At 41.8% G+C, this 27410-nt stretch overlaps 1 protein-coding gene across 1 annotated transcript; it reads right to left on the reverse strand.

Moving 5' to 3' along the window:
• On the reverse strand, nucleotides 1-27054 carry dnah3 (dynein axonemal heavy chain 3). The gene is made up of 62 exons (XM_041954819.1): nucleotides 27028-27054; nucleotides 26520-26621; nucleotides 26212-26407; nucleotides 25992-26037; nucleotides 25724-25892; nucleotides 25429-25621; nucleotides 24965-25160; nucleotides 24536-24661; nucleotides 23179-23374; nucleotides 22901-23080; nucleotides 22653-22783; nucleotides 22451-22556; nucleotides 22179-22357; nucleotides 21836-22020; nucleotides 21552-21675; nucleotides 20428-20581; nucleotides 20145-20289; nucleotides 19760-19971; nucleotides 19563-19654; nucleotides 19286-19400; nucleotides 18982-19098; nucleotides 16411-16590; nucleotides 16186-16322; nucleotides 15846-16047; nucleotides 15178-15270; nucleotides 14755-14865; nucleotides 14516-14630; nucleotides 14227-14425; nucleotides 13946-14054; nucleotides 13743-13856; nucleotides 13066-13242; nucleotides 12843-12934; nucleotides 12509-12728; nucleotides 12280-12414; nucleotides 12044-12155; nucleotides 11657-11898; nucleotides 11281-11381; nucleotides 11063-11168; nucleotides 10839-10968; nucleotides 10511-10744; nucleotides 10299-10402; nucleotides 9918-10212; nucleotides 9628-9807; nucleotides 9408-9531; nucleotides 9155-9311; nucleotides 8929-9072; nucleotides 7893-8559; nucleotides 7648-7813; nucleotides 7301-7517; nucleotides 7013-7195; nucleotides 6652-6850; nucleotides 5995-6508; nucleotides 3334-4961; nucleotides 2943-3168; nucleotides 2616-2860; nucleotides 2333-2449; nucleotides 1917-2074; nucleotides 1423-1590; nucleotides 1159-1301; nucleotides 818-1022; nucleotides 461-598; nucleotides 1-354 (listed from the first exon to the last, which is right to left on the reverse strand). The coding sequence occupies exons 1-62, from the start codon at nucleotides 27043-27045 to the stop codon at nucleotides 1-3; spliced, it is 12123 nt and encodes a 4040-aa protein (XP_041810753.1). The 5' UTR covers nucleotides 27046-27054.
• Between the last annotated feature and the right edge of the window lie 356 nt (nucleotides 27055-27410).

The raw sequence follows: 27410 nt of genomic DNA on the forward strand, positions 1-27410 counted from the left end.
TTAGTCATCCAGTTGACAGAGGCATGCCACCCCGCGGTTAATCCAGTGTTGCTGTGGCTTGTCAGAGGGCAGCTCGATGGAGAGGACGTAGTTGGTGGAGTGACCAGTGGTGGACAAGGTCCCTCTGCGGGCGCTGGTTTTGTAAACAGGACAAAAGTAGACGTTTTCATGCTGAAACTTGGCCATTTCTCCTGGTTTGAGCTTGATGATGGGCAATGAGTCAAATAGGATCTTGGGAAGGGATTCTCCAATGACCATGTTGCCTCTGTCCCAGCGCGCCCCCTCCATGAAAAGACCCCTAACATAGGCCCCGTCATCTGGTTTCTCATCCATGTGGGTCTCCTCTTTGGTTACCTAGAACACAACTGAGCATGAATATCCAACCAATATATCCCCATTACTACTAAATAATTATGACTGAGTATGACCACAAACACTGAGAAAGGTTAGCAATGCATGCCTCAAATTCAAAGCCAATGTAGTCTATGGGGATGGTGTACTTCCGGGCAAAGTTCTGAGCCACTCCAGTAAGAAATGACTGGGTGAAGTAGAAGCCAGAGAGCCAAAAGACTGTAGGCGGGCCGTTATCAATCCAATCCTGTCAAGACAGACATCCAAGTAAATGTATCGATATTAGTACACCTAAAAAGTCTATTCTCTATAAAACCAGTGTTGCTTTACTATAATCTGAATGTAATAGATGGATTTTGTTGGACTTGAATGACTTAGTCTGTGCTCCACTCATCTTGCCAGTCATGTCCCAAATACGTAACCTTCGCTCGAGGTCTGGGTGACCCAGAACAATCATAATTCTTACTTGTAGGAAATGCAGCCTGGCTAAGAGATCAGTCACGTAGCTCCCCATTGGCTTGAGAGAAGGGTATGACTTGGCTGCCCACATAGCGGGCACCTTGCCCACCAGCATACTGTTGAAGACATTCTCAAGTTCAGCAGACATAACGATCTGGCCCTTCAAAGCTTTGCGGATGTTTACCAAGCTGACATGCACCACATGAATGAGTCTGTCGGGAGGGGAGACAAATGTGAGTATTAACTATAAGTCAGTGTGTCCTCCACAAACCCAGTTTTTGGTAATTTAAGTTTGTCTTTTCCAATATAAATATTTACTTGTATAGCAGCACAAGTTGTTATTATTACCTGTTGAAGCGGATGACTTCTTGCCTCAAAACAGTATTCATTGACTCCTCATACATGACTGGGTATTTATCCAGCACCATTTGTATGTCAAAGTCTGCTGGGAGCTTAGACAGGATGTCTTCTGCAAGCTCCTCTACTACTTCCTGAAGCACAAACAGATGACATCACAAAGCTTGAATTTAAAACAACAAGTTTGCACGTCTTGTTTCCTCTGGGAAATTAGCATAAGACACAATGTTAACGCAGACAAGCGGCAGTGCAAACCTGAGGAGATTTAGCCCCGCCTCCTGTCTGTCTGGGCAGCGTCAGCAGGACTCCATCCAGAAGCTGACTGGTCTCTTGGTTATCCTTCGTGATGTCAGCGTTGCTATGAAGCCCGAACACGCAAGGATCGGCATAAATCGAAAGACTGCGAATGTAGTCAACATACGCCTGGAATAAAGCGAAACATCTTTGAAAATGTATTTCTTTATCAGATGGGATGATTAAAGAATTACTTGACTGATAACTGATCTTCAACACTGTGCCCTCAAGGCCAAACAATAACTCGATTTCATTCCAGACAAATACTGCACTCTGTGATTAAAACCATTTATCCAGCTGCTGTTGTGTTTATTTGAAAAGCAAGCCTGCGTTTACTTTGGCCATGAAAAAACAGCTGCTTAATGTCACATCATGACTGATAATGACATCCATGGCCATCGTGCGCTGTAGCATTGATCAGTATTAATTAGGAATTGACCAGACTCTGACTGTACCTGATAGGGACCATGAGCTGGAACATAATACATATCTCCCTCACACAGGTGGTAGCACTCCTGCTCTATCAGCTCACAACTGTAGAATTTAGATAGAAGTGACAGCAGCAGACGTCTGTCTTTGTCATCTGTCACCCTGCCGCCATAGTTGCACTCACCTGAAAAGAGAAGAAAAGAGATCATCAAAATCCAAGATAAAATTGGAAATCCAAGGATATTGTTATGATTTGTATTGAGCGGAATTGTCAAGTTTGAGCCACCCCCGTCTTTAGACATTTTCATATAGGTAAAGGGGTCAGGAGGTGTTATTTATGATAATGATCACCGATTAGTGCACCTGCCTACTCAGAAAATCACCTTCCTGACAGCTTCATTGGTGTAAATGAAAACCCTGATGTGTTACATGTTCACCTCACCCGTAAGGTATGTGAGGGCCTCCAGCGGGACCTCGTCATATTCATCAAGAAACATCCGGATCTGCCTCATACTGATCCTCAGATCAGACTCATTAAACTCATAGGGAATATTCCAACCTGAGAATTGAACAAACAACGGCAACAGGATTGTTTTTATACACAATGACAGAACAAAGGCCAAATAAACATACTAATAATTCAAATATCACAATGAAAAACCACATTGAAATGATCCAGGGTAAAACACCAGGTCGAACAGCAGATGGTACAGTTTGTTTCTCACCCAGAGGTCCAAAGTTCCTCCTCTCCTGTACTAGAGCATGGAAGAAGGTGAGGCCAAATAGGAGCTTTTGCCAAATGACCTGTTTCTTGGAGCTGCCAAAGAAGGCTGGGTCAGAGATGGGGTGACTCAGGTAGGAGCGCAACAGGTTGGCTCTTATTCCTTTAGGAGGCTCATTGGTCATCTTCAGCCCATTCTGCAGGATACTGACTGGGAACTTGTCAGATGGATAACTTGTCAACCACAACCTGGGGAGAAGGAAGTTGCCTTTTATCACCTTCTCTATGCAAGAACATGTTTCGGTTAAACTCACTGCATAGAATCTGTTACCTAAAGCTAGGGTGTGTGTTCTCTGGGGTGATAGTTTCCTCACAGATCCTCTCCAGAGTGGGCATCCAGCTGGTGGCCAGGTGGCAGTTCTGCAGTACCACCCAGGTGCCCTCTTTGATGGCTTTGTCGATCATCTGAGCTGCTATGGGTCCTTGTCCCTGTCCAAGAGAAATGGTTTGGGTCTTACTGCCCCCCATTTCTAGGTCATCAGCAAACTTCAGAAGACCTGAAGAAACAATGCAATACTCTATTAAAGACTTTTTGCATTCAAAAGTAAAATCAGGATTCACTTCTGAAGTTTCCTTCTGTATTTAATTGTAAACTGACTTGACAGTGTGGAGCTATCGTGTGTTAAAATGTGGAAAGAAGTCAGAAGTCTTCAATGAATCACCTGCAGTTGGATCAGATCCTGGTGACAACACAAAGATGAGAGGAGAGCAGCAGTTGGAGTCTTTGTAACTCCCTGTCAGGTCAAAGGTGGGAGGTTCAACGTAAGCTTGTCCCATGTTATCGACTATGAAGTCCTGCACTGCTGGAACCAGTTTATCTGGTCTGAAGCACCTGATTACTATCATTTTGTCCATCCCCTCCAACTCCCTCCACTGGTCAGGTAACTGGTCCTTATGGGGTTTTCCAGAATCATAGAGCTTCTTCCATTTGGAGATGTTGTCTTGGACATGTCCAAAGAAACCATCAAGGTTTGGAAGTTTGGACGCCCTGACAATTTCAGACCAGGATTTGTCAGACAGCCACTCTGGTGCAGGATTGGGGTAAGGGTTATCCAAAGCGATGCCACCTGTTAGAAGGAAACGCCAGACTTGGTCTTCAACCTGGCCCTTACCCTGCATGATGCCTACAGTGAGCAGCAGGGAGAAAAGCAACTTATCCTTCTCAAAAAGCGAGCGGCACACATTATTGTAGATGCTGAGGGTAAAGTGCTGAACTATGTTGTTGATCCTTTCAGCCACATCATCACTCTTCAGGCTCTGGGCAATGGAATGTAAGTAGAGGTTGAGGAACCAGCTCAGGGAGTACTGGTACATAGGCTCGATGTTGGCCAATTCTGAAATACAGAAAAACAAAATGGAGGAGTGCTCAGCCACAGGACGGTAACCCATGCGAGTGGCATCAATCTCTTCCTCTGTGACACTGGCAATTTTTTGCTTGTCTGAGATTTCCTCAGAGAGGATTTTGGAGGATGACAACACCTCAATGGCAGTCTCATCTTCCAGGATGTTCCCCTCAGAAGCAGAGAGCACTTGTAAAATCCTGTCCTCAATTTCCTTCAGCTGCTTGTTGTTGGCAGAGCTCTCCAGAATGAGCTGGTTCTTCTTCTCTTCCAGCTCAGGTTTCTCTTTGGCTGCTACAAGCCCTAAAAGCTGGTCCTGTAGGCCTTGTGGTGTGATCATAAAGTTTAGCAGACAGACTTTAACAGCCACCTCTGGGAGGTAGTGAGGGTTCCTCAGTCCAGTGGTCATGTAGAACAAAAAGTCTTTAGAATATTCTACGATATTCTCCCCTATTTTTATGTACTCGACACCTTGCTGTTTGAAGGTCTGCTTCAGCAACACAGGTTCAAGTACCGGATCAAGTTCCTCTCCAACATTCTCCAAAAGAACTGGGGTTCCAAACTGGATGCAATTCTCCAAGATTCTCACATAGTTTCCATCAGACAGTTTGATGACAGAGAGTTTATTAGCCTTCTCCAGGTTCTTGATCCACTTGTTGGCTTGACCTTGAGGGTCAATCATCAGGGGCCACCGACGGGAGTTAAACACAATGATACCATTGTCTGTGGAGAAGGAGTCCACTGGCAGTCCAGCAATCTGCCATGCCCTGATGGCCACCTGGTTACCCAGAGTGCTGCTGAGAGTGAAGTCCTCAGAGCAGGGGATTTTCTTCTCCTGGCACAGGATATGCCATTGCTCCTGGCACTCAATACGGTAGTCCACCGTAAATGCTCCAAGGTAAGATACAGCCCCAGAAGAGAGGAGTATGTCACCTGTCAGGTTGGTGTATCTGCAGAGGGGAAATATAGTACCAATTTCATCAGTATTATACTTGGACACAGCACACCATACATCATGATTAACAGTGAAAATTAATGTGTACACACACACACACACACACACACACACACATATCAGGACTACCAACTTGTCAATTGATTTAGTTTAGAGTGAGATTTGGTTGGTATCAGTGAAGCGGGGGCATTTTATGAGTTGGCTTTCTGTGACATTACCCACTGCAGGGGACAGGGTCATCACTCCTCAACACCTACGGATTTTGTGCAAAAACTTCAGCAACCAAATTCATAATTTTAAAGAATTAATCGTTAAAAAGCCAAGTCAGTAATCATGGTCAATGATGAATACGCATGGTTAATCAGCAAACTTGCCAACCTTCAGACATCAAAGCAACAGGAGACCAAGCCTAACCAGGGTATCTGAGGATGAGGGGAAAAGTAAATGAAGAACCAAAACACATAGTTCAAAAAAGTGGGTTCTGGAGGATAATTTTGTTCAGAAAACAAACAAACTAGATTTCATTAAACTAGAATACCAGCTTAGAAACAGAACAAGGTGAAATAGTTTTCAATCAGTCATAATATTACATTATACTAACCTACAAACCTCTTATTGGGAATCATGAGAAGTGACAGAGGTGGTCCCGATAACCACAGTAACTCACCCCGTGGTTACAGGGATGTTCATCATTCATTCTGGCAGCAGCAGATACTGACTGAGATTCTAGCATGCATGGGAATAAATGACAATATAATACATCTGTGTATATTTCTCACTTTCCTGATGGTCTGAATTGAACAGCTGCATGGTGCTGCTGTTGCACTGTGCTGCTTTGTCTTGTCTGTCTGCTGTCAGTGTCCTTTTTCACACTGTGATGCTATCAGTTGTGAATTTGTTTTTCATTGTGTAAGAATGTGGCTTGAGGGCATGTGAAAAGTGTCAATTGCGCGAGTTTCACAGTCAACGTGTGAGAGTTGGCAGGCCTGATATATATCTTTTATATATATATATGTATATATATATACCTAATCCCTAGTTGCCTTGCAGCCTCTGTCCACCTGTCCTTCTCTCCACCCAGTCCTCCTATCAGCTTCTCTGCTCTGATCAGCTTCTGAGAACACAATTCAATGTTGTCCTCCAGCTCTTTCTTCTTGTTAATCATGGCATCCAAGTCATCATTCAGGTTCTGTAGCCTGTCCTGAACTTGTTTCAGCTCAGCTCTTTTCACAGTCAACGTTTCCATATGTACAGCCAGTTCATCCTCAGCCAACTTCAGTCTCTCCTTCTTGGGGGCTACCACTTTGGCTACACGCTCATACACTTCCATTGCTCGCACCCATTTACAGAGGCCCTCACAAGCTGAAGACACATTTTTAATAACAGAGGGCTGGAACTCTGGGTTGTCGATAAACTTGTCTCTGATTTTCTTGATGTAGGGGGCAGGGATGTTGTCTTTGTCATAGGCTTTGAGGCTTTCCAAAAACTTCAAGTCTCCAAGGAGCTTCTTTGAGGGTCCCCAGAAGTCCTCAATCATCTTACCTGAAAAAAAAATATATATAAAATGGAATTCTGTCATCATATTTTACATTGAGCTGAATAGTTGTATATTTCAAAAGTACAATATAAACCTTTGTTGATGAGAATGGCATATGAAAATCATACTTTTAAAGCTACGATCTTACCTGAACCACTAGGATCAGGTTTCCTCTCAGGTTTGATGCCCTTCATGATACAGATGGACTCCATGACTAGTTTAACTAGAACTGGTGGGTTCTGCATAGACTTGACTACTGTTATGTCTGCAGGTTTTAAGGTGTCCAGGGCTGACAGGGCAGCCTCCAGTGCAGGCATTGCTTCTGCCAAGTCTCCCTCACACTCATCCTGAAAGACAACCAGTACACATCAAATCTGATACAAAGTGAAATACTGCATATACCTTCTGCAACATCTTGAAAACAACTGGCAGCTATATTTTAGAAAAAAAGATTTGAAAGCTACATAAGTTATGGACAATTTGCAGTGGCTCCTAAAATACATGAATACCTTAATGGCTTGGGCTGCAGCTGCTGCTTCATTAGCCACTTTCTCATCAGCAGCGACAAGTTCTTTTTTAGCATCCACCTCCACTGATTCCCCCTCTATCTTAGCCATCATCTTATCTGTTTCAGCTGAGGTTTGGATGAGTTCTGGCTGCAAGGCCGTCAGTTCCTCCTGCATCACTGACACCTGTGGATATAGTTTTAAGTTGGATGATGATGCATCAACACAATTCATTTTGGTCAAAGACACAAGGTACCACTCAATCCACTACCGCTTGACAGGGTGCATCACCTGAGATGCAGCAAACTCCAGTTTCTGTAGACCAACAATATAGCGGTTTCTCGCAGTATCCACTTCTTTCCTCTTAACATTGAGCAGTGTCTTAAAGGTGAGGATGAGTTCAAGGTAGGACGTGGGCGTGACATAGTTGTGTCTCCTTAGTCTGGAGAAGTACCTTTGAGACATCTCTCTGACTCTTGTCTGGAAGGTCTTGCACATCCCCACCACCCTGAGATCACAGAAAAAACAAAACAACAAAATGAGGGTATACTACACAGTGCTAGATGCAAAGCAAGTCCATGGCTTTGTTAAGCAGCTGGAACGAGTGCTACTTTTTTGCATCCTTTTTATGTCCTTACTCCAGTCTGATGTCACTGTCCATTTCAACATCCTCTAGGAACTTGTGGGCCACCATCTCCAAAGCATCATTTGGCCATGCGTGGAACCAGTCAATGGTGCAGCAGTTGATAAGGGAGGGGAACATCCTAAGACGGTTCCTAAATGCATCACCGATAGGACTCATGGCTGTTGAATACAACAATTACCAGTTACAAATACTTAAACTTCAGCCAAAAAAGAAAAAAGGACACTTAAAGGTGCCTACCTAGCACAATGTGAAGGTTGGCTTTCACACGGTCAATGAAGAAGTTGTACATTGAGAGCGGAGTGGCATCAATCTTTTTGCCCTCAATCCGGGCGATTCCCTGCACTTTCTCTATGATGTCAGCACGCTCATCTGCAGCGAAGATGTTAGGCACATCACCGGTATTAAGCAGCATGTTGATGTCTTCTAACATGGCCTCATCCTTAATTTGGCTGTCATTGAACAGGAACACCAGGCTCTTTCCCTCTATGCCTGCTTTAAGCATTACCCGCTTCAGGTCATCACGCCAGTCTGACATGCTGTAGCTCTTGGTTAACTCGATCTGGAACAGGACGTAATCATTGATGAAGGTGCCCAGCTTAGTGACACTCTGACGCCCTGAACCACCAATGCCAACGAGTAGAAGGTGGCCATTGTCTTGTTTCAGCACACGACAGATGCGGGAAATGTGTTCAATGGCAAATTTGAACATTACAAGGGACATGGGTGCCTTGCTGCAGTTGTTGTACTCATCCAGGTAGAATTCCATCACCTCTTGTAAGGCACATAAGTCTGTGATTTCATCGTAGGCCTTAACATCAGAATCAGGCTTGGCATAGTCTCCGAAGAATAAGCTACGGATGCTCTCGTCTGCTACCTTGCCATCTGGGCTAAGATGGCTCAGGAGCTAGACAACAATGGAAGAGTTTTAAAATTAAACACAGAAACTACAGTCTTAAATCTAGTCCACACTGCATTACAATATACAAAGCAGTGGTTTCTCCAATAGTTTGCTTGTTAATTGTTTATGTTCTGGGTCTGACATGGTGAAGGAAAAAGCTTATGACTACAGAGCTGTTTAGTACCTAGCTGAGTTCGGAAATCCTTATATTTGTACTTTCCCACTAGCGCATAAACACAGATGTAGTTATTTAAGAACAAAATGTATCTGATAGCACAAATAACAAGCAAAGTGACAGAACTGAAAAAAAAGGTTTTTACTTTGCTGAAATTATTTCGGTGTGTGTGTGTGTGTGTGCACGAGTCAATTATGTACCTTTTCTACATTCTGCTTAAAGAAGTTTGAGGTTATCTCTTTGACGATGCCAAAGAATGTCTCCTTGTCTTTGTTGTCAATAAGTCGGTCATAGAAAACGCGGTATATTTCATGGATCCACAGGCGGATCAGTTTGTCTCCATCCTGACGTAAAGAGAATATGAGGAAGAAATACAGCAATTCAGAGCAATTAATTTAAACATTTCACTATTGTTTCCACTCTTACCTGCATGTGGGTATGTGGAGCCAAGAGCACGCCTCGTATCACTCGAGCAAAATCCCGCAGGTTGAAGATGTAGTGGGATTTAGATGGGGTGGGGAGGAAACTGTCCATGGTATCCTTATACACTGCCATGGTGGCCTGCACCATGATCTTGCCTAACCTTGGGCATTAGAAAAAATCAGCACATATTTCTGACAAAAATAATTTGTATAGTTCTACCACTATATGACATTTGAATACATATTTGAAAAGTTACCTGTAGAATGAGGCATCAAAACCTTTGCTGAAGTGCCAATCAGTAATAGAGCTGAATATCTTGGTCAGCGTTTCATCATCAAAGGAATCAACTGAGATGATATTCAAGTGGCGGGTGAAGCGGCCTAGCATTTCAAACATTCTGTCAGTAACAGTGAACCTTACTGCGGCTGCTTTCTTTACAGAAATCACTAATATTTTAACAGCTATTTCAACAGTACCTGTAATGGCATTTTTCCCACCACCAGGAGGCCCCATTGCAGACAGAAACAGCACGTCCACTATGTTCAGTCTAGAGGTGTCCTTCTTGTCATACCAATGATGATGGTCGATCCACTGCCTCAACAACTCAATTGGAGGTTGGGCGCCATAGACTTCCTTAGCTGGCATGTTTAGATCATCTGCGTAGAAGAGATTACTTTCAAATACTTCTTAATATGTGACACCCTGCTTGAATAATCAATTTGTAACCCAGCAGAATGGGATTATGCTGTTGGGTGTCTATCTTTACCAACATAGACGACACACTTCTTTCCCATAGGAGGTCCAAACACGCCCTTTCTTCTTCGGTCCAACTTGGCCATTATGATGTCTTGGGTCTGATTTGCTGAGGTCCGGGCTGAGAAGTCGATACAGTTTGGTGTGTACTGCTCTTTAGGCAGCTTTACCAAAAAGCTTTTGTTGATGACAGATTTGCCGGTGCCAGTAGGCCCGACAAAGAGCATGGGTATCTCATGTGCCAGGTAGGTACGCAGGAAGAAAAGCTGACGTGCCGTCTCCAAGGTTGGGATGATGAGGTCTGACACCTGAGGATAAGCAGAGTCTCAGCGAACATGGACATCCACAGTGACATCTTTAGCAGCAGTAACCTCTGTGACTAAAACACACTCACACTGGCTCCAGCTGGAATGACGTTTTCTTCATTTGTGATTGAATCAGTCCATACATTCCACTGTCCTTGCCCATTCTTATGAAAGTAGTAGTCATAGACAGTGCCTGGAAAACAACAAGCAAACATCAGGCATGACTAATGTTGAAAAAAAAGCATATTGCAAAAGCAATTGGTATAGTAGCTTTATGAATCATTTTTTTTAATTTTGTGACCTCTCTCAGGGAAGATGTTGTTTTTCTTGAGTTTGATACTCTTAGGCCGAGGGTGCTCATCGTCCATGTCCATGATCAGATTGCGGTAGAACACATCAAACTTCTTACGACTGTCCCCAGTGATGGTCCCACCCACAGTCCATACAATGGCGAATAGGAAGAGACTCTGCAGCCACATTGTTATCTGCTGGCTGGACATCTGTGTTCCACTTGCTCCTGATGCAGAAATTTCATCTGGGTGTAGACAGGAATGTTAACACACACACACACACACACACACACCGATTAAAAGAAATATTTATAAATTATCAATTAAATTCTTACTAACCCATGAGGCAGGTGTACAACTTCATTAGACTGTAGGCCAAGTGAATGGAAGATGTTTGAACCACAAAGCGACACTCCCTGTCTATAAAGTCCAGACAGGGCTGAACTAGCCAATCAAACAAGTCCACAATCTGTGGGACAAAAGATCAAGGAAGCACATATAAGACACTGCATATGGCATCTTAAAGGATATAAAAGTAACATTATGCATGCTTGCAATCTCACCAGTTTCCTGTGCTCAGTGCTCACACTTTCAGGCAATGTGCTCATGTAGGAATCTCTGAGAGGGGACCAGCCCAGCTGCTGGGGTTCCATGTAGATCATACCACACCTTCAGACGATACGATAGTTACATTCAGTACAGTAACTTAATCTAAAACTCTCACGTTGTGTGCTTTCTATATACTGTAGTTGCTGTTGTAGCTTCTGTCTGTGTTGCTTACCTACTGACAGTAGCTGGGGAGGCTTGCTCCAGGTCAGCAGGTTCAAAGATCAGACTCATCTTGGGACTCATCTGGATGATCTCGCCACTCATCAGACAAAGCTAGCAGAGAATAGAGTGAACGAGACAGAGGCTTCTATTTAAAGACTGGAAATCAAAGGCAAAGCCTTTACAAAAACTATGATATGCTCAGACCAAAGGTCATTAAAATCTTGCAAGCAGTTTTTGAGATATCTAATTGTAAAGTGTTTCAGTGAACGGAGAGCCTGATCGGCCAGCTGGCTAATTAATTGCTATCAGCATTTAACACATAGAAAGTGTTTTTGACAGCAGTAAGAAAAAAACTACAGCGAGGAAGGCATTAAAATGGCCAGTACCTTCTTGTTGTCATCCAGCACAGTATTCATGTTCTCAATCCACACAGCATCAATGGGCCCATCAAAGATGATCCACTGTCGATTTTCTGAGGTGGAGATAGCCTGATTCCTGAAGGAGGTGGCCAGGACACCATCAGACCACTCATGGCTGACTGGATCAAAGCAGCCATAAAGTTGGCCCATGGTGATGGCCTTGGGGTTGATGATGCAGTAATTTACAGCAAACTCCTCCATCAACTTGGCTGAAAAAGTGAAATGAGAGACAATAAACCCGTATGAATAATAATTACAGAAACAGACTAATCTTTGCTAATTGTTTGCTTGGGGCCAATATATGGTACAAACCATGGTGGCAACTAGAAAATAAATGTTAATTGAACTACCCACCTTTATAAAGGTCTCCAAGGGCAGCAGCAAGAACTTTATATGCAGAAGTCTTTCCTCCTAGAGGGTCCCCTACTATCATGAAACCATGGCGTACCAACATCATCTCATACACCTAGACACAATCACAAATTTTGAGTTAATTCATGTGGTTAAAATATGCTATATATATGTTGTCATATACTATAACAACTAACCAAACAAACGTCATGAGCCTTAACAGTACTCTGCCTTGGTACCTGGATAATTTTGTCAATGAACCATGGGACAGGCTGGAGCTTGAGCTCAGCAATGTTGTCATTAAGAGCCTTGAGGAGGAGATCATAGTCTGGTTTTGGAAGGATGACGCCAGGGAATAAATCAGAGATGATACCCTGGAGGCAGCAGTGGGAGAATTGAACGGGATAATTACTAAAACAACTGATTTCTATGTAGATATGCAATTGGATTTGGCATAAAATGTGTCACCTGAAACAGCGGCACATCCTGTGCTAGAAACTTGGCCATGTTGACGTCCATCAGCGCCCGAAGCAACAGCACACTCTCGTTCTCTTCGGGATACTTCAGCTTCAGATTCCCTGCTGCAGTCAGCACAGACTTCACAGCTCGCATTCCGTAGTCATAGTGGTGTTGGGAAGACAGCTGCTCGGAGCACAAACGGTAGGTGGCCACAATTTTCTGGGCCAGACTGTCAGTAAAATTGGAGCTGTATGAGGCTTGGTGAATCAACCAAACGGGCGACTAGCCCAGAAAAAAATATGCTTACTAAATATATTCAGTCCAGGACACCATTCACACATACCTGCGAGATTCAATGAAGCCCATGGAGTATAACGAGATTTCTCCAATGAGACAATAGTCTGGCACCATCATAGCCACTGTACGGAAAAGTGCCTTCGACAAGACAACAATATTGATGGGTTTACATCCAGTTCCGGCATCTTATTCTCACTCTCCCAGTCATTATATGATTCTGCTCTGCTGAGTGATGTTGAAGACTATACTGCAGGGCTATGGTGATGTACCTTTAGGTTGTCAGGGAGCTCGGCCCTGCCGGCATAACCAGGGTTCATGGTGATGAACACAGAGCAGGTCGGGTTGAGTGACAGCTCTGTCCCCTCAAACAGGAAGGTCTTCAAATTCTTGGCAATGGCCTGTTGTATGCAGAGGACCTGTTGAGCCACCACAGAGAGCACCTCCACCTGTGACACACACACATTATGAGTAACTATGTGAACAAATTTGTATATTAGTACGCAAGGCATTAAATGATGAGATATTCTGACATATGATAACGTGCTTGTACAATGCAGACAAGACTAAAGCTATATTTTCTTAATATAGTTGTGCATCAAAATAATCCAATCAACTTGGCATGAAAGAAAAAAGCATCTCTACATCCTTCTGAACTGCAGAAACTACACAAACAGATTTTGTTAATATGCAAACTTGATTGAAAATACATTATATGAAAATACTTAACCCGATTCTTTACCTGAAATGCTAAACTGACCATTCAAGTTTTATCATTAGCATTTTTCAATACAACAATAACAACAAAGAAAAAACAAATCCAATTTTAACATAGTATTTGTTCAGTAATATACTATACCATACTTCAGTTAAAACAGATTGGGTATTTTGGTAATTCGATTTACCAGATACACACAGATTTGACCAGTATAACAACAGCTGTGCTCACCTCAATACGATTGAACTCATCAAAGCAGGCCCAAGCTCCAGACTGAGCCAGTCCTTTGAAGAACTTACTCATGGCCTTGTAGTCCAGCCCATCAGAGCAGTTGAACACCACACACTAGAAGCAAATAATAGCTTCAATACCACTACAGAAAAACCATAAACAAAATGCATATCATTGATTTATTGAAAACTGATTTGGTATACCTGCTTAGCCAAAGCTTTTGCAAGATCTTTTGTGGTCTCAGTCTTGCCAGTTCCAGCAGGACCCTCAGGAGCTCCCCCCAAGTTCAACTTCAAAGCCCCCATTAGAGTTCTGGTGCAGCACAAAGTCATTTGACCGAAAGAAACAACAAGAGATCTTCACATCTTGGACATGTGAGTTACAGTATGTTAGAATCTGCATACAGTTATTGTTCATATGGCATTGTGTTTTGTGGCTCTGCATCCATAGCCAAGGACGAGGAATCAAATCAACTGTAAGTTACCTGTAGCAGCGGTCAGTAAGCGGTGTGATTACAAGACGGGGGGAATTGCCCAGATATTCATAGCCATATTTCAAGAAGGTGGTGATCATGCGCAGCATCACATCTCCATCCTCCCAGAAGTAACGCAGCTGAGAAATCCATGCGAAGTCATTCAGTGAGGAGATGCGGTCCTCTGCCAGTTTTGCCACAACGTCACGAGCTAGGAGAGGAAAAACACAAGAGTTTTTTCTGCAAGATAGATTTAATCAAGAGAATGTATTTTATCCCTTTAAAATAACAGTTATATTACCATGAACATCTATAACAGTAAGAGCACCAAGGGTCATTCTTGCCCCTCCTGGTAGCTTTCCACGCACAAGCTCCACAATGTCAGCAATTTGGGCATTGCACTTCTCCACATAAGCCTTTGAGTGGAATGGAAAATCAGTACAGAGGTTAGACTACCGTGTAATAACTATGTAACTGTTGGGCTTAGAAGTTGTCTTTCTACATGGAAGCTAGGATGTACTGATACATCTAAAGACTGACAGGCAGAGAGTTGGTCTGGATAGCTTCAGATACTTCAGCAGTCCAAAAGATGGAGGAGGCACAAATGACAACTTGTCCGGGCCACTGTAACACCCACTTCTTCCTGGGCACCTACAGCAAAAAAAAAAAAAAAAAGAAAAAAAGAAAAAAAAGAAAAGACAGAAAGAACTACCCAGCAGACATGAGAATTTTTACACTATTCATGGAAAATGCTTAACCTCAACCAGAAAGTGGCAGAGATGTGCAATTTACACTAACTTCATTTAAGCACCTTTTGTCAACAAACATTTCAATACTGCTCCAAAAGACTGACTGACTGAAAAAACATAATAAAAAAGTCCCCAGTATCAATACAACTTGCTTACATCTACTGTCAGTCAGCCTAAGTTCATTACAAAGTTACAAAGTTATATCTCCAAATACCTCTGTATACTCAATCACTCCTTGATGGATGACATGTCGAACACTTGTAAGCATGAGGTTCTCCACCTGCAGCAGCCATTTCTCGACCATGCCCTGCAAATCAAATGGTCATAGTACACCACATATGATAAATATATAGTTTATACAACCCCAATTCGCAAATCCTTTTTGACATAAACTCAATTGAAAACAGTAAAAAGGCTACATATTGATTGTTTTACCTCATCAACTTTATTGTTTTCTGTAAGTATCTGCGTATTCCAAATTTGATGCAGCAACACATTTTAGACAAGTTGGGACAGGAGCAACAAAAACTGGGAAAGTTGTGGAACGCTCCAAAAACACCTGTTTCAAACATTCCACAGGTAAACAGGTTGATTGGTAGCAGGTGACAGTGTCATGTCATTCACAAGTGAGGATGGAGCGAGGTATAACCACTTTGTGAAATACATGACTGTATAAAGGATGTTACTTCATGAACTCAGGAACACTTTGTAAAACTGCTGCTGGTAAACACAGTTCGTTCACAAATGATTGCATTCTGTTTTTATTTACCTTTTACTCGGTCCAATTTGTTTGGAATTGGGATTGTATAAATCGATCAATTTAATGAAGAAATATGTGAAACAACCACTGACACTATATATAACACACGGCCTGTTCTATACCTTTGCTTGGGCTGGATAAATCTTTCCTGTGAAGGGCACGGTCTCCTTCTCAGAGCTGATCATGCCAGTGATGGCCATGTCCTCTGTAAACTCTAGTTTGGCAATGCCCTCAAAGCACTTCTTCAGGTGGGGCTGCACACAAAGTGGGTCTTTGGTCTGCGACAGTATCTCCAGCAACTCGTCGTTTGACAGGAAGAAGAACCTGGGAATGTGATGAGGATGAAGAGGAGACAGGCAACAAAACTACCACTTGACAAGACCCTTAGAAGGAGTGTTAATGTGTCATTTGTATGTTCTGTAATTAGAATGTATTTTTAGGTCTAGTACTATTGGTTGAAACCTGGGGAAAAAGAGCCTCTTCTTCTCCAGGTAGGTATTGAGGCCTTTCTGGATGTCATCTAGAAAGACATTGGACTCCTGCAGCCGTTCCAACATGTTGGGCTGGCCTGTAGCCACCAGCACACGTGTATCCTTAACCTGGACCAGTGAAATCACAGCAAGCAAAGTGCATGTGACTCAATATTTGCTAACTAAAACGAGAGGTCATGTGTCAAGAGGGTCTTACCGCTTCACCAATGATGTTCTTCCAGTAGCTGTCCACAATGGCAAACTTGCGTCCCTCCTCAGGCATCTGGGCAATGATGTCCTCAGAGCTGAAGATCGGTTCAAGGTAGAGCCAAGTAGCTTGACACCTAAGCATGGAGTCTAGGATGTCCTGCATACTCAGCAGCTTGTCCTCCCATTGCTAGGCAGGAAAATAATGGTGAGAATAACACAATTAACACAACTACAAGCTACTGTTGTATCTCATAGCTATAATAACAATCTTTTTTTGTATAGCACCTTTTATACAAGAAATTTAGTTCAAAGTGCTTCATAAATAAGAAATTACATGCGCCAAGTACTTCATATTGTTCTTCTCCCCTTTCCCCTCCTATCTCTCCCTCTTTCTCTTACACTCTTTCCTCAGGTGGGCGTATGCAGGCTGGTGTGTGAGGTACAGACAGGTGCAGTGAATCTGCCCGTTAGCAACTCCACTCACCTGTGGCGGGGTGTGGTCTACCCCTGCGTTATTGTTCTCCCTCTGCCATAAATACCGGCCTCAGTCCATGGCTCGACGCTGGACTGTAAACTACACTCTGTTAGTTTATTCCCAGCGCCTCGAAAATAGTAAGTCTGCTCTTTGTCTTTTGTGTTTGAAAGTAATTCTGCTTTCTTTTGCTCTGCCTTAGTTTGGACCACCCCCGCCGCCTGGTTCGCCTCTGATTCCTGACAACTCAGCTTCCCAACTCTTGAGCTCATTCCCTGGTCGATCCACTTCTTCTGTTACACCTACCCGCTGCCACCTGCCTCACCTCCAGCTGCTCCATCCAAGCCTATCCCTCAGCCTCCATCAGTAAACCCTTTCTCTCATTGGTCCCGTTTTTTGTTATGTATGTATGTTTTGCTGGTAGCCTTAGTTTGTTCCTAGTTATTTGATAGTGTGCCCTAGTTCCTTTGTTGGTTTCCTGTGTTCAGCATTTAATGTTCCTTTGCTAGTCTTGTTTCCCCTGAGTTGTGTGCTCCTGTCCAGTATTATCACCATTTGAGCTTATATTCAAAATCGTATAGTATAGGGTTAGTTTGGTAGTTGGTTTCACTTCACTGGTTATAGTATACAGCACTCTGGGGTTTTTGTGGTCACTTCATTGTAAATAAATTCTTGTGTAAACTTCAGGTGTGTACTGAGTCCTTCATCTGTGCCTGAGCCTCTGACCTCTGAACCGTGACTCGAATAAAAACAGAAATAGAATAATAAAACTCACTTGATAATAACAGCAAAAATAAGGTGAGGATTGAATATATAGAATGGATCTTCATATGAAAGTAGACATAAAATGAAAATAAAAACAGGGATCGAATGCCATAGTCATATAAAGTAAGATGAAGAATAAAACCAAGACACCAAGGATGAGAATAGAAGACATTAAAGGCAAAACATAAGAGAGAATAAACCCTACTAAATATTAATAATAATGAATTTACAAATAGAGCAACTAGAATGCGTAAAATACAGCATTTAAAAGAAGTGCATAAGTGCGAGACTAAGCACAGGAGGGAGTTTCAGGCCTGTATCAGTAAAGTCATAGCTGGTTAAATGCTAAAAGAAACTCTGATGTATGTTCTGAACCACTTCAATAAACAGTCGAACTTTTCAAGACAAATGATTAGATATAATCGTCAATAGCATCAAACGCTGCTAAGGGGACAAGAATTGAAATATTTTCAGCGGAATTTCACCTGAGGCTGCTGATTATTTTAGTAAGAACAGTATCAGTGTTGTGGTCTGTTCCAAAGTCTGATTTAAATTCCTCCAGGATGTTATTTTCTTTGAGAAAGGAGGTAATTTGCCCTGAAACTATCTTTTCGAGTATCTTACTGATGAATGGCAGGTTGGATATCTGCCTATAGTTGGTTAGTGCATTAAAGTAAAGGTTTTACAACAACTGTTTTGAAAGCTTCTGGAAAGCAAGAACCCACAAAAAGGAAAAACGAGATAACAGCATGATAATGACATAATACACAAAAACGGTAGTGTAAACAAAACCTTTTAAATGCAAGTCCATAAAAAGAGATGTGGATTCAGAAGATTATTGTGAAGTGGTTCTATTAGTCTGCATTCCTCAAACAGGTTGTTTCAAGCCTTTGTTATGGTAATTTTATGGCTCCAAACAAAGCCTCTCTCACTGCTGTATAGAGTGGCACTGCTGAGGTTGTGTTTATGCAGAACAGGCAATTTTGTTACTTGTTCTGGCATGAAATTGTGCTTGCATTTCCACCTGCTCAGACCATCTCTTACTGCAAACACAAGAGTTACTTTTGGGGCTTTAGCATCTATCCTACCGCAGGTACATACACATACGTGCGATTCATCACTAATATGAAAGTTAATTACCTCTGAAAATGATCTATAACGCAATATGATGAGCCAGCACCGCTGTTCTATTCTCTGAGCAAAGATGAAAAGGACACATCAACATTATCTTCTTTATGGCATCATCTCCTTTTCACACCTACTGACCTACACTGCAAAGGTTTTATCCTTGTCATCACATGCTCGAGTGAAGAAAGAGTGATTTATGTTACCCTGTCTTACCTTACACTCAGTCTCTATTGGCTTAATGAAAGGTGAACCTCGCATGGTCTGCGTCTTAATAATGTGGTCATCAAGAAGCACTTGGATGTCATCCACCGCTGACACAATATTGGTACCCTATGACGGAACATCAAACATATTTAAGACAAGCTCGTGTCAATGCTATGTATGAAAATCCATGGGCTGCAACATTACCAACATGCTAATTCATTGTAATATTTCAGTATTCAAGATGTGATGCCTAGGAAGACGGTGAGCATTTTAGCTTGTGGTAAGTATGTGATTATGTATGTGTCTGTCATACTGTATCTCTGTATGGAGTGAAAGAGAACCGGAGCTCAGCCCATTCATTTTTCATTTTCGCCATGGATTTTTCCAGAGAGTACTCCTTACTGGCCGAAGCTCCAATCTCTTCCAGCCTAGGGCAGATGTTTAAAAAAAAAGATCCATCACCTTGTGATCATGGTGAATAATTCTGCAAATGTATTATTAACATAAAATTGAGGTGACTTTTCCTCATACGGTTTTCAGCACATTCATTTGGCTCTTTACATGTATTCCAGCATGGTGTAATGTCTTACTTATCAGAGAACTTGGAGAGCCCCAGGTCCAACATGGTTAGCAGTGAACTGTTCACACCCGGTTTGACATCAAAGCCCACAATGCTGCTCATCTGCCGACACATTAATTATTCACATGAGCTTCATGGATCACAGGAGACGTAGGACACTTGGTCCTTACAAAGTGAATCTGACACTGGATTTCTATTGGTGCTGACCTTCTCCCAGTGACGGTCTTTGATGCCGGGGTTACAGATGGTCGTCAGGATGGGCAGGTGTTGCTTGAACTGGTCTATCTTGCTTTTGAAGCTTTTGGCCACACGACAAGGCCCAGGAAGATTAGAGAAAGACTTATTCAATTTATGCATAGTCCTCCACATGATGTCCAACTCCTCAGAGATCTTCTCAGCATCCAGGTGTAGGAAAGGACCTAGGAGGTAAATGATAAAGGAATTACACCAACGTGAAAATGACTGTGTGTCATGTTTACACTTGCTGTGTGGCATTATTTGTGCCATGTAGAGATTGTAAAATGCAGTCATTCAGTCACTGTAAGAAAAAAAAAAAGAAATGGGTGTAGTTTCCCCAGTGTGTGGCACCTACCATTCATCCACTCTTCTGACATGCTTTGAAAGTTTAGTGCTGTGGTCCAGAGCTGCTCATACGGCTGTTTGTCAGATATCAAAGTTTGGAGCATTGGGAACTGGCTCTGGTCCTTTTCCAGCAAAGTCTGCTCTTTGTTGATATGCTGTAGAAATGACAGTGGTGCGACTTTCAGGATGATCAGTATGATCTACATTGGTTATCAAAGCTTTCAAATCAGAAGGATGAGCACAGGTGTGTTTGTGGTATCCAGTACATGCTGTGAGAGTGCAGTATTTCTCGCCTCTAGCTCAGTGAGCGCAGACTCCAGGTTGGCAGTGATCTGGCTGAGATTTCCAACATTATTCTTCATCTCCTCCATGTTCATCACTTCCTTCTTCTTAAAGGCCTGTATCTCCTTGTCCACATCCTGCAGCCTCTGGTCAAAGTCTAAGATCCTGAGATAGTCATATTGAGATATACAGTAGTAGGTGTCATTTCAGTTGTGGGAGACTCTCGCTTAGGAGACACTTTAGTTTGGTGCGTCAGAGACTATATGAGGCCTACTACTGAGCAGCATGGGAAAGATTCTTAAAAAAGGTGTTCTTATGCATGTCATTCATTTCTGGCCTACTATAAGAGCAATTTGAGCGAACAGACAGTAAAAAACATGGACGTTGTGAGTGTGACATCATGCGTAGGTTTTGGAAGGGATGTATTAAAATCTAAATCTCCAAGATCAAGAGTAAACAGTTGAATAAAAATATGCCTTGTTGGAGAGACTGTGGAATAATGAATGTGGATCACTCGCACATTTTCTGGAAATGTGATAAAATCAGATGGTTCTGGAAAATTTTACACGATGCATTGCTGAAAATACTTGGATATAAGATTCCAATGTCTTATAAGGTATTGTATTTGTGTAACCTATGTGAAGAAAATATAAAAATGAAGGACAGATACCTGGTAAAAATACTACTAATAGCAGCTAAGAAAGCTATCACGAAGAAATGGGGAAGGGAAGACACCCCTACACAAGAACAATGGCCTCACCTGGTAGAGGAAATCTACACAATGGAAAAAAATGATACACCGCTTAAGGCTACAGGAAGCTCAGTTCAAAGAGAAATGGATGAAATGGACAATATTTATGACTAAACAACGACAAAACAAAAAACTTGATTGAGAAAAAAAAAATGGAATATGGACAGAAAGTGTCTGCCATGTGTTTTTCTATGGGTTTTTACTTGTTTTAGTATTATTTTGATCCAGTTGATCCACCTTTGTAAAGGAAAAATTCTCATTAAAAATCAAAGTGAAAAAAAAAAAAAAATCTAAATCTCCATTTTGCAGCCAAACAATTATCATGTGGGAGATTGGGTACCACTTGTGTGAGGCCAGGGGAGTGAAAAGTGTTCATTCACTAACCTTGTTTGGAGATAGTCCTCGGCCTGTTCTCTCATGGTGGCCAGATGAGTCTTGCTGTCTTCAAGCTCAGTCAGGATCTGACTGGGCCACTGAAATACACGGGAGTTCAGCCTCAAGTCATCAGCTAGAGGAAGAAAAAGAGAAAGAAAAGACTGACATAATTGCTTTATTCTAACATTCATACATACAGCTTGATAAAATATATACTTTTTGGTAGCATTTGTGTATGTTACATGTCATTTCTTTTGACTGTTGTTACAAATACAACAAGAGGTTTCACATACAGGGTAGGGTGGCATAGTCCAGGAGGAAGCTGAGGTGGTATGCTGCCTCATCAATCTCATCTATCAGCTTGTGAATGGTCACATCATTAGTCTTTTGAATGTACTGGTGGAGAGACACCAACTCCTCCGTGGTTTCTGGCGTGCATCTGATGGTCTCTGTAATCTCCTCGTACTTTTGACAAATCCTGGGAAAGAATGATAGCGAGCGCTCCTCAAATTTAGGTCAACATACAAATGATTTGCCGTTCAAACTTAACAAAGAAAATGAATCAGATATTGAATCTATCAGACACTTTCCACTGTTCAAGTCATGAAAATTTAAGGAGGCAGAGTTTCCTCTCACCCCTTGTTAAGCTCTCGGTTCTCCTCCACTTCAAACGTGATGATCTGGTCTTTCAGTCTCTCGGCACGGTCACACAGGTCATCATTCAGTTTGCCAGCATACAGACAAAACATGGACAGGGGCACCGTAATGCGCAGTGAGGCAATCTCCTTCCTCAAGTCAATAATGCTCTCAGTTTTCTGAAGATTGAGAGAACCAGGACATTGGCAAAGCAAGCAGATGGCTAATGCCAGTTGAAAACAAGAAAAAGTTGAATGTATATTTGAGATTACCTTTGTAAATCCTTCTAATGAGTGCTTCTCTTTGAGAAAAGCTGATACATCCTGCTTTGCTGCATGGTCCAGTAGGTTTCTGTATTTTTTATATATATTCAAATACCTGAAGATTGAATGAGATGGTATAGCAGCAGTTCCTTTACACTTGCTGGTACATCAGAAAAATTGAAAGACATAAATTCAGTTCATGCATTATTACTTTTTAGGTCCCACAGTGTTTTTGTGGAAAATGTCCTTGGCTTTGTCGATCAGGTTTGTAACCAGCGACTCATCAGGACTGACGGTGCAGAGGTACAAGTTCTTGATATCAGGAAAGAGGTTACATTCCACCTGGCCACAGCATATCAGTCACAGGTTATAAATACAGAACCAACACTGTGTATTGTGTCATATACAATAGATGGCAATAAGATCAGTAAAGCTTGTGGTGCTAAGGGAATACTGTACCCTTGGGAGCTTCTCAGCACTGCTGATGATTTCCATGAAAGCTCTGTGGATGAGCTCCCAACATTCCTGAAAGCTTGGACTGAAGTCAATGTGAGGCTCATTCACGTGTAGCTTAACCAGCAGCACCTGAGAGTGAACATACTTCATCTCATCAAACACCTCGCCAAAGTCATTGCCGTCCTGAAGAACACAGAAAAAAAACGTATGAGTAGATTTGGGTAAAAGACCATTTTAACACACATTAACAAAAATGGAACAACTACACCTTTTGTCCAAACCTCATGCACAGTGAAGAAATATAAAAGCTCCTGTAATGATTCTGTGACCAAGCTTCGGAGTTGCAATGACATGAGAGCAGCCACACAGCTGAAGAACTCCTGGACAGCCACTGGAGCCACATCCTCACTCTCGTGTATGAGGGGCAACCACAGGTCCTTAAAGGTGTTGAGGATTGACGCACACTGAGGCAGCCACCTGAAAGAATATGCTTGTGATGAGTACACTTCTGCCTGTTAATTTTTGTGTTTAATATCAAACATAAGAAGAATTAAAAGGTAATATTAACAAAAATATACCCACTAATAGTGATGTAAATTATATGAATATCAGAATATGCAGAAAATAATCAATGTTTATTTCCATTTCCCCCCCAAATGTATGAAATCAATTAAAAAAAAGGTCCAGACACAAAACTATATATATGGGGAACTGATTTAGAAAAAAAAGATTTGTTTTTCACTTGTGCAGAGGAACTATGGTGCATAATCTTGTTCATTTTGTGTTTTTCCTCTTTGTGGCTTCACTTTAAATCAATGGAAGACTTTCTTTTGTGAAGTGCAGTGAACAGTGTCTATTTACAGCAGTAAACATCTCTACTTTTGGGTGCATTCGCACATGTAATTAATCTGAAAACTGCTACTTTTACAAAATTTGCATTATTTTAACAGTCAAATGAACAGTCAAATTCACAAACCAGTCCAAATGTGTGCCTGGGCTGGATTTAGGTCACATAGCACTGGCAGTAACAATTCTTCTCTTTGTTGTAACCAGAATCCCCTTCCAAGAGCATGTGTGGTAATAGAATACCTGAAGCTGACTGTACTTGTTACTGCAGTTATTATATCATTTATTTATTCCCTGGTTCTTATTGACACAATAGAGACACATAATGTCCTCTGGGTTGAGTATGGCTGCCATAGAAGCTGAGACACTGCTGAATAATGGTAACCAAGCCGGTGCAAATTACGAACATGAAAATAAACAAACAGCAGCTAGTTTCTACAAATTGCAATGGCTCATATTTCAGTGATGGAGCCAGGCATCCTACAGGGCTGCTCCACTGTCAAACAGGCTATACCTCCATACAAAGGATACACAAAGGATGCAATGGAATCCTAAAGTGAGGCAGTGTGTAAATCAATCCCCTGAAAGGCAGCCTGACATGGGTCTAACAAAGTGGACAAGGTGGAAACATGACACCACACCTACAACAGGATTAGCTCTCTTGGTTGTGTACATACTATAGCAGCCAATGAAAAGACACACTACAATGATTAAGTCTGGACATCAACTTATCTATGTTCTCACTGACAGTCTGGCTATTTTGAGATGCTATGGAAAACTGGCAATACTCACTTTTGGGCCAGTTCATCTCTTGTGGTTTGGCACTGTCTCTGGACAAACTCTTCAAACTCAGATGGCAGGAGGGGGAGGTTGGTGGAGAAAAGGTCCCCCAGTCGAACAAATCTCAAGGAAGCAAAGCTGAAAGAAGATTTTATTTGACTTTTTATTCATTGTATTTGTTTGCACATAAATTATTAAAACACAATTTTACAGTTTTACCTATGTACTAAAACAAAATATAGGAAGCAGAGGGAAAAAAAGGAGGAAAAAGAGGAGACAAAAAACCCATATACATTAGAGTGCAAATACCCAACTCGTGCCTGACAGGACCTGGTGGGTCTGGCCGGGTTCGGACAAAAGTTTAAAAATCAGATTTGGGTAAATAAATAAATAAATATAATCTATCCCTCACTGAATGCACAGTACAGCACATTTCTGTACCTGTTTAGCCAGACATCCTGCAGGAGAACCATAATTTGACTGACAGTAAATAGATGTTGGCTTTGCCACGTGTGGGCCTCCTTGTAACTGGCAGCCCAGGGCACTGGCGCACGGATCACCCTCCTGGGAAAGGGCTTGGGGATGCTAGATATGGACAGTCGCTGGCGCTCAGATGGGTCCATCAGAATGTAGTCCACTGACAAGAAACAACATTGAAGACAAGATAGATTGATTAAGTCTAACTAGAGTGAGTAGCTTTTGAAACCCATACGGTCATATATATGAACACACAGTTTTTTTGGTTAAATGAAGTAACAAAATGTGCTAGCACATACATAGAGATAGCAGCAGATGTAAACAAAAGCTGAAGTGGAGTTCAGACTGTCTATAAAATCAGTATCGAAGCGATACTGGCTTACACCTAGGATGTCTAGACAATACTGCAATTGAAGAATGTTTTATACCTATGCTCTTCTTTAGGCTGAAGTAATAATCTCTTTTGACCTCGTCTTCCATCTTTGCCCTTAAAATCTGGAGGTGTTTACTACTATCCTTAGTATCAGGAGGCAGCAGGCGCATGATGTTTGTCATCTGCTGGCATGGCAAGGGGGGCAGCACAGAGCTGGGGACACCATTGGTGATGTAGTACATATACCTCTGTGTGAGTGAAGTTAAGATTAACGATGTGTCAGAAAAGGGAAACTCAAAAGATTAAAATCAGCAACCGACACATTCATTACTGAGTTCAATGATACTTGCTTCCAGGTCTCTCTCATCAGGTTCTGTCTGCATGGCCCTCATTTTCTCCTCGTGGCTGCGCATGATGTCCAATTGCTCTTTAGGACTCATAGGCCGGCTGCTGGGAGTGCAAACGTTTCTCAGTCTAGACTTTGGCCGAGGTGAGGTTAAAGTATGAGAAGATGTACCCCTGTGAAAACATGAACAAATCACATCAAGTGCTTCAAGTAAAAGAACATCCTAAAAGTTAAGCTATTGCTGAAATGTGTTCCTTTAAGGACGTAATTACCTTCTTCTTGGTGTAATTGCTTGTCTCTTTCCTGGTGGGGTATATGCTAAATCCTCATTAAGATCAAAAATCCATTCTGATTCTACAGCATTCTTAAGTGTTAACAATCTAAATAATCATGTTGACATACTAAAAAGCATTGCAATCTAAGACTGTTTCACACAGGCTTCCCTTGCTCACACAGACCAGTGTCTGATTTGAGAGGAACAAGAAAGGATACAAGTCCCAGTTGGTTTTGGGAAAGTGCGTCGTCTGTGCTGAAGTGTAACCATATTAAGGTCCTGGGCTGCTGGACTGTAGTTGTTTCCAATAGACGCACTGGGATTACGGTGGTGACGTTGCTCTTTAAAGGGAACTGCTTGAATCCAAGAATTGGTCTGGAGGATGGGCGGGTAATGACTGTGCCTCAAGACCCTCTGAGATAAATAAACAGCTCAGATGTTAATATAGTGTATGGTAGCACAAGGGTTAGTGTGTTTAACTTGCCAAAAATCTGAGCAAAACTGATCATTAGATTGTTACTCATACTTGATAAAGTTCTGAGGGTTGTGAATTACAAGCCATGGGCAACGGTGGGAGAACTGAATATCCTCTGCTCTGACTCATATTGTAGATAGAGTCATCCTCCATCTGTAGTTCAGACAAAAATAGTGAGGGTTGTAACACAAAGGACAGCTGACAATTTTATTTGGAATTTTACTTGCCTATTACAGTAAACACCCCTCATGATCTTGTCATGTTTTAATGAAGCCATATTGATTTAAAAGCTGTACAAGATGCAGTTTTATCCTATTAAGAAAGGTTGTAATTTGTTTGATCCTTTATATACTTAATATGAAACACATGCATGTCTTTAATTGTTCCTTTAAAGTTGTTTTAAGTACATAGGCTACTATTTGCATGCAAAATATGTACAAATAGAAATTGCACATCTTATTTTGAAATTGCAATCTATCACTACAGCATTTAAATGTGGGTGATTTCCCCATGAAAATGTAAACAGATAAGAGTCAACCATTAGCTAGGTTAACGTTACCTGTTTCAACCGTTCCATCTTGTTCAGCTTTTCTGCTATTTAAAAAGAAAAAAGACAAATAACTTGAGTGTATGAATGAAACAATATAGACATTTCCACATTATCCGTATACGCTAACAGGTATAGAGTAAACAAAGAGCGAAAAACACGGTTGAATATCAGTTACCTTCCGTCGATGGCTCTGTAACAGGATTTCATTCATTGCATTAAGTTAAATGTTTAATATAAAAATGCCCGTCCGCAGTAAAACTTGTCCGCAGACTTTTCACGTATTATTCTGCCACTTTTCTACTGAATAAAAAAAAACAGAAGTTTTTTACGCTACAGAGAATTTGGTTTCGCCCTGTCAATGCTCAGGAAAAGTAAACCGAAACACACATCGT

Source organism: Chelmon rostratus, chromosome 16 (genome assembly GCF_017976325.1).
Source record: "Chelmon rostratus isolate fCheRos1 chromosome 16, fCheRos1.pri, whole genome shotgun sequence".
Lineage (NCBI taxonomy): Eukaryota > Metazoa > Chordata > Actinopteri > Chaetodontiformes > Chaetodontidae > Chelmon > Chelmon rostratus.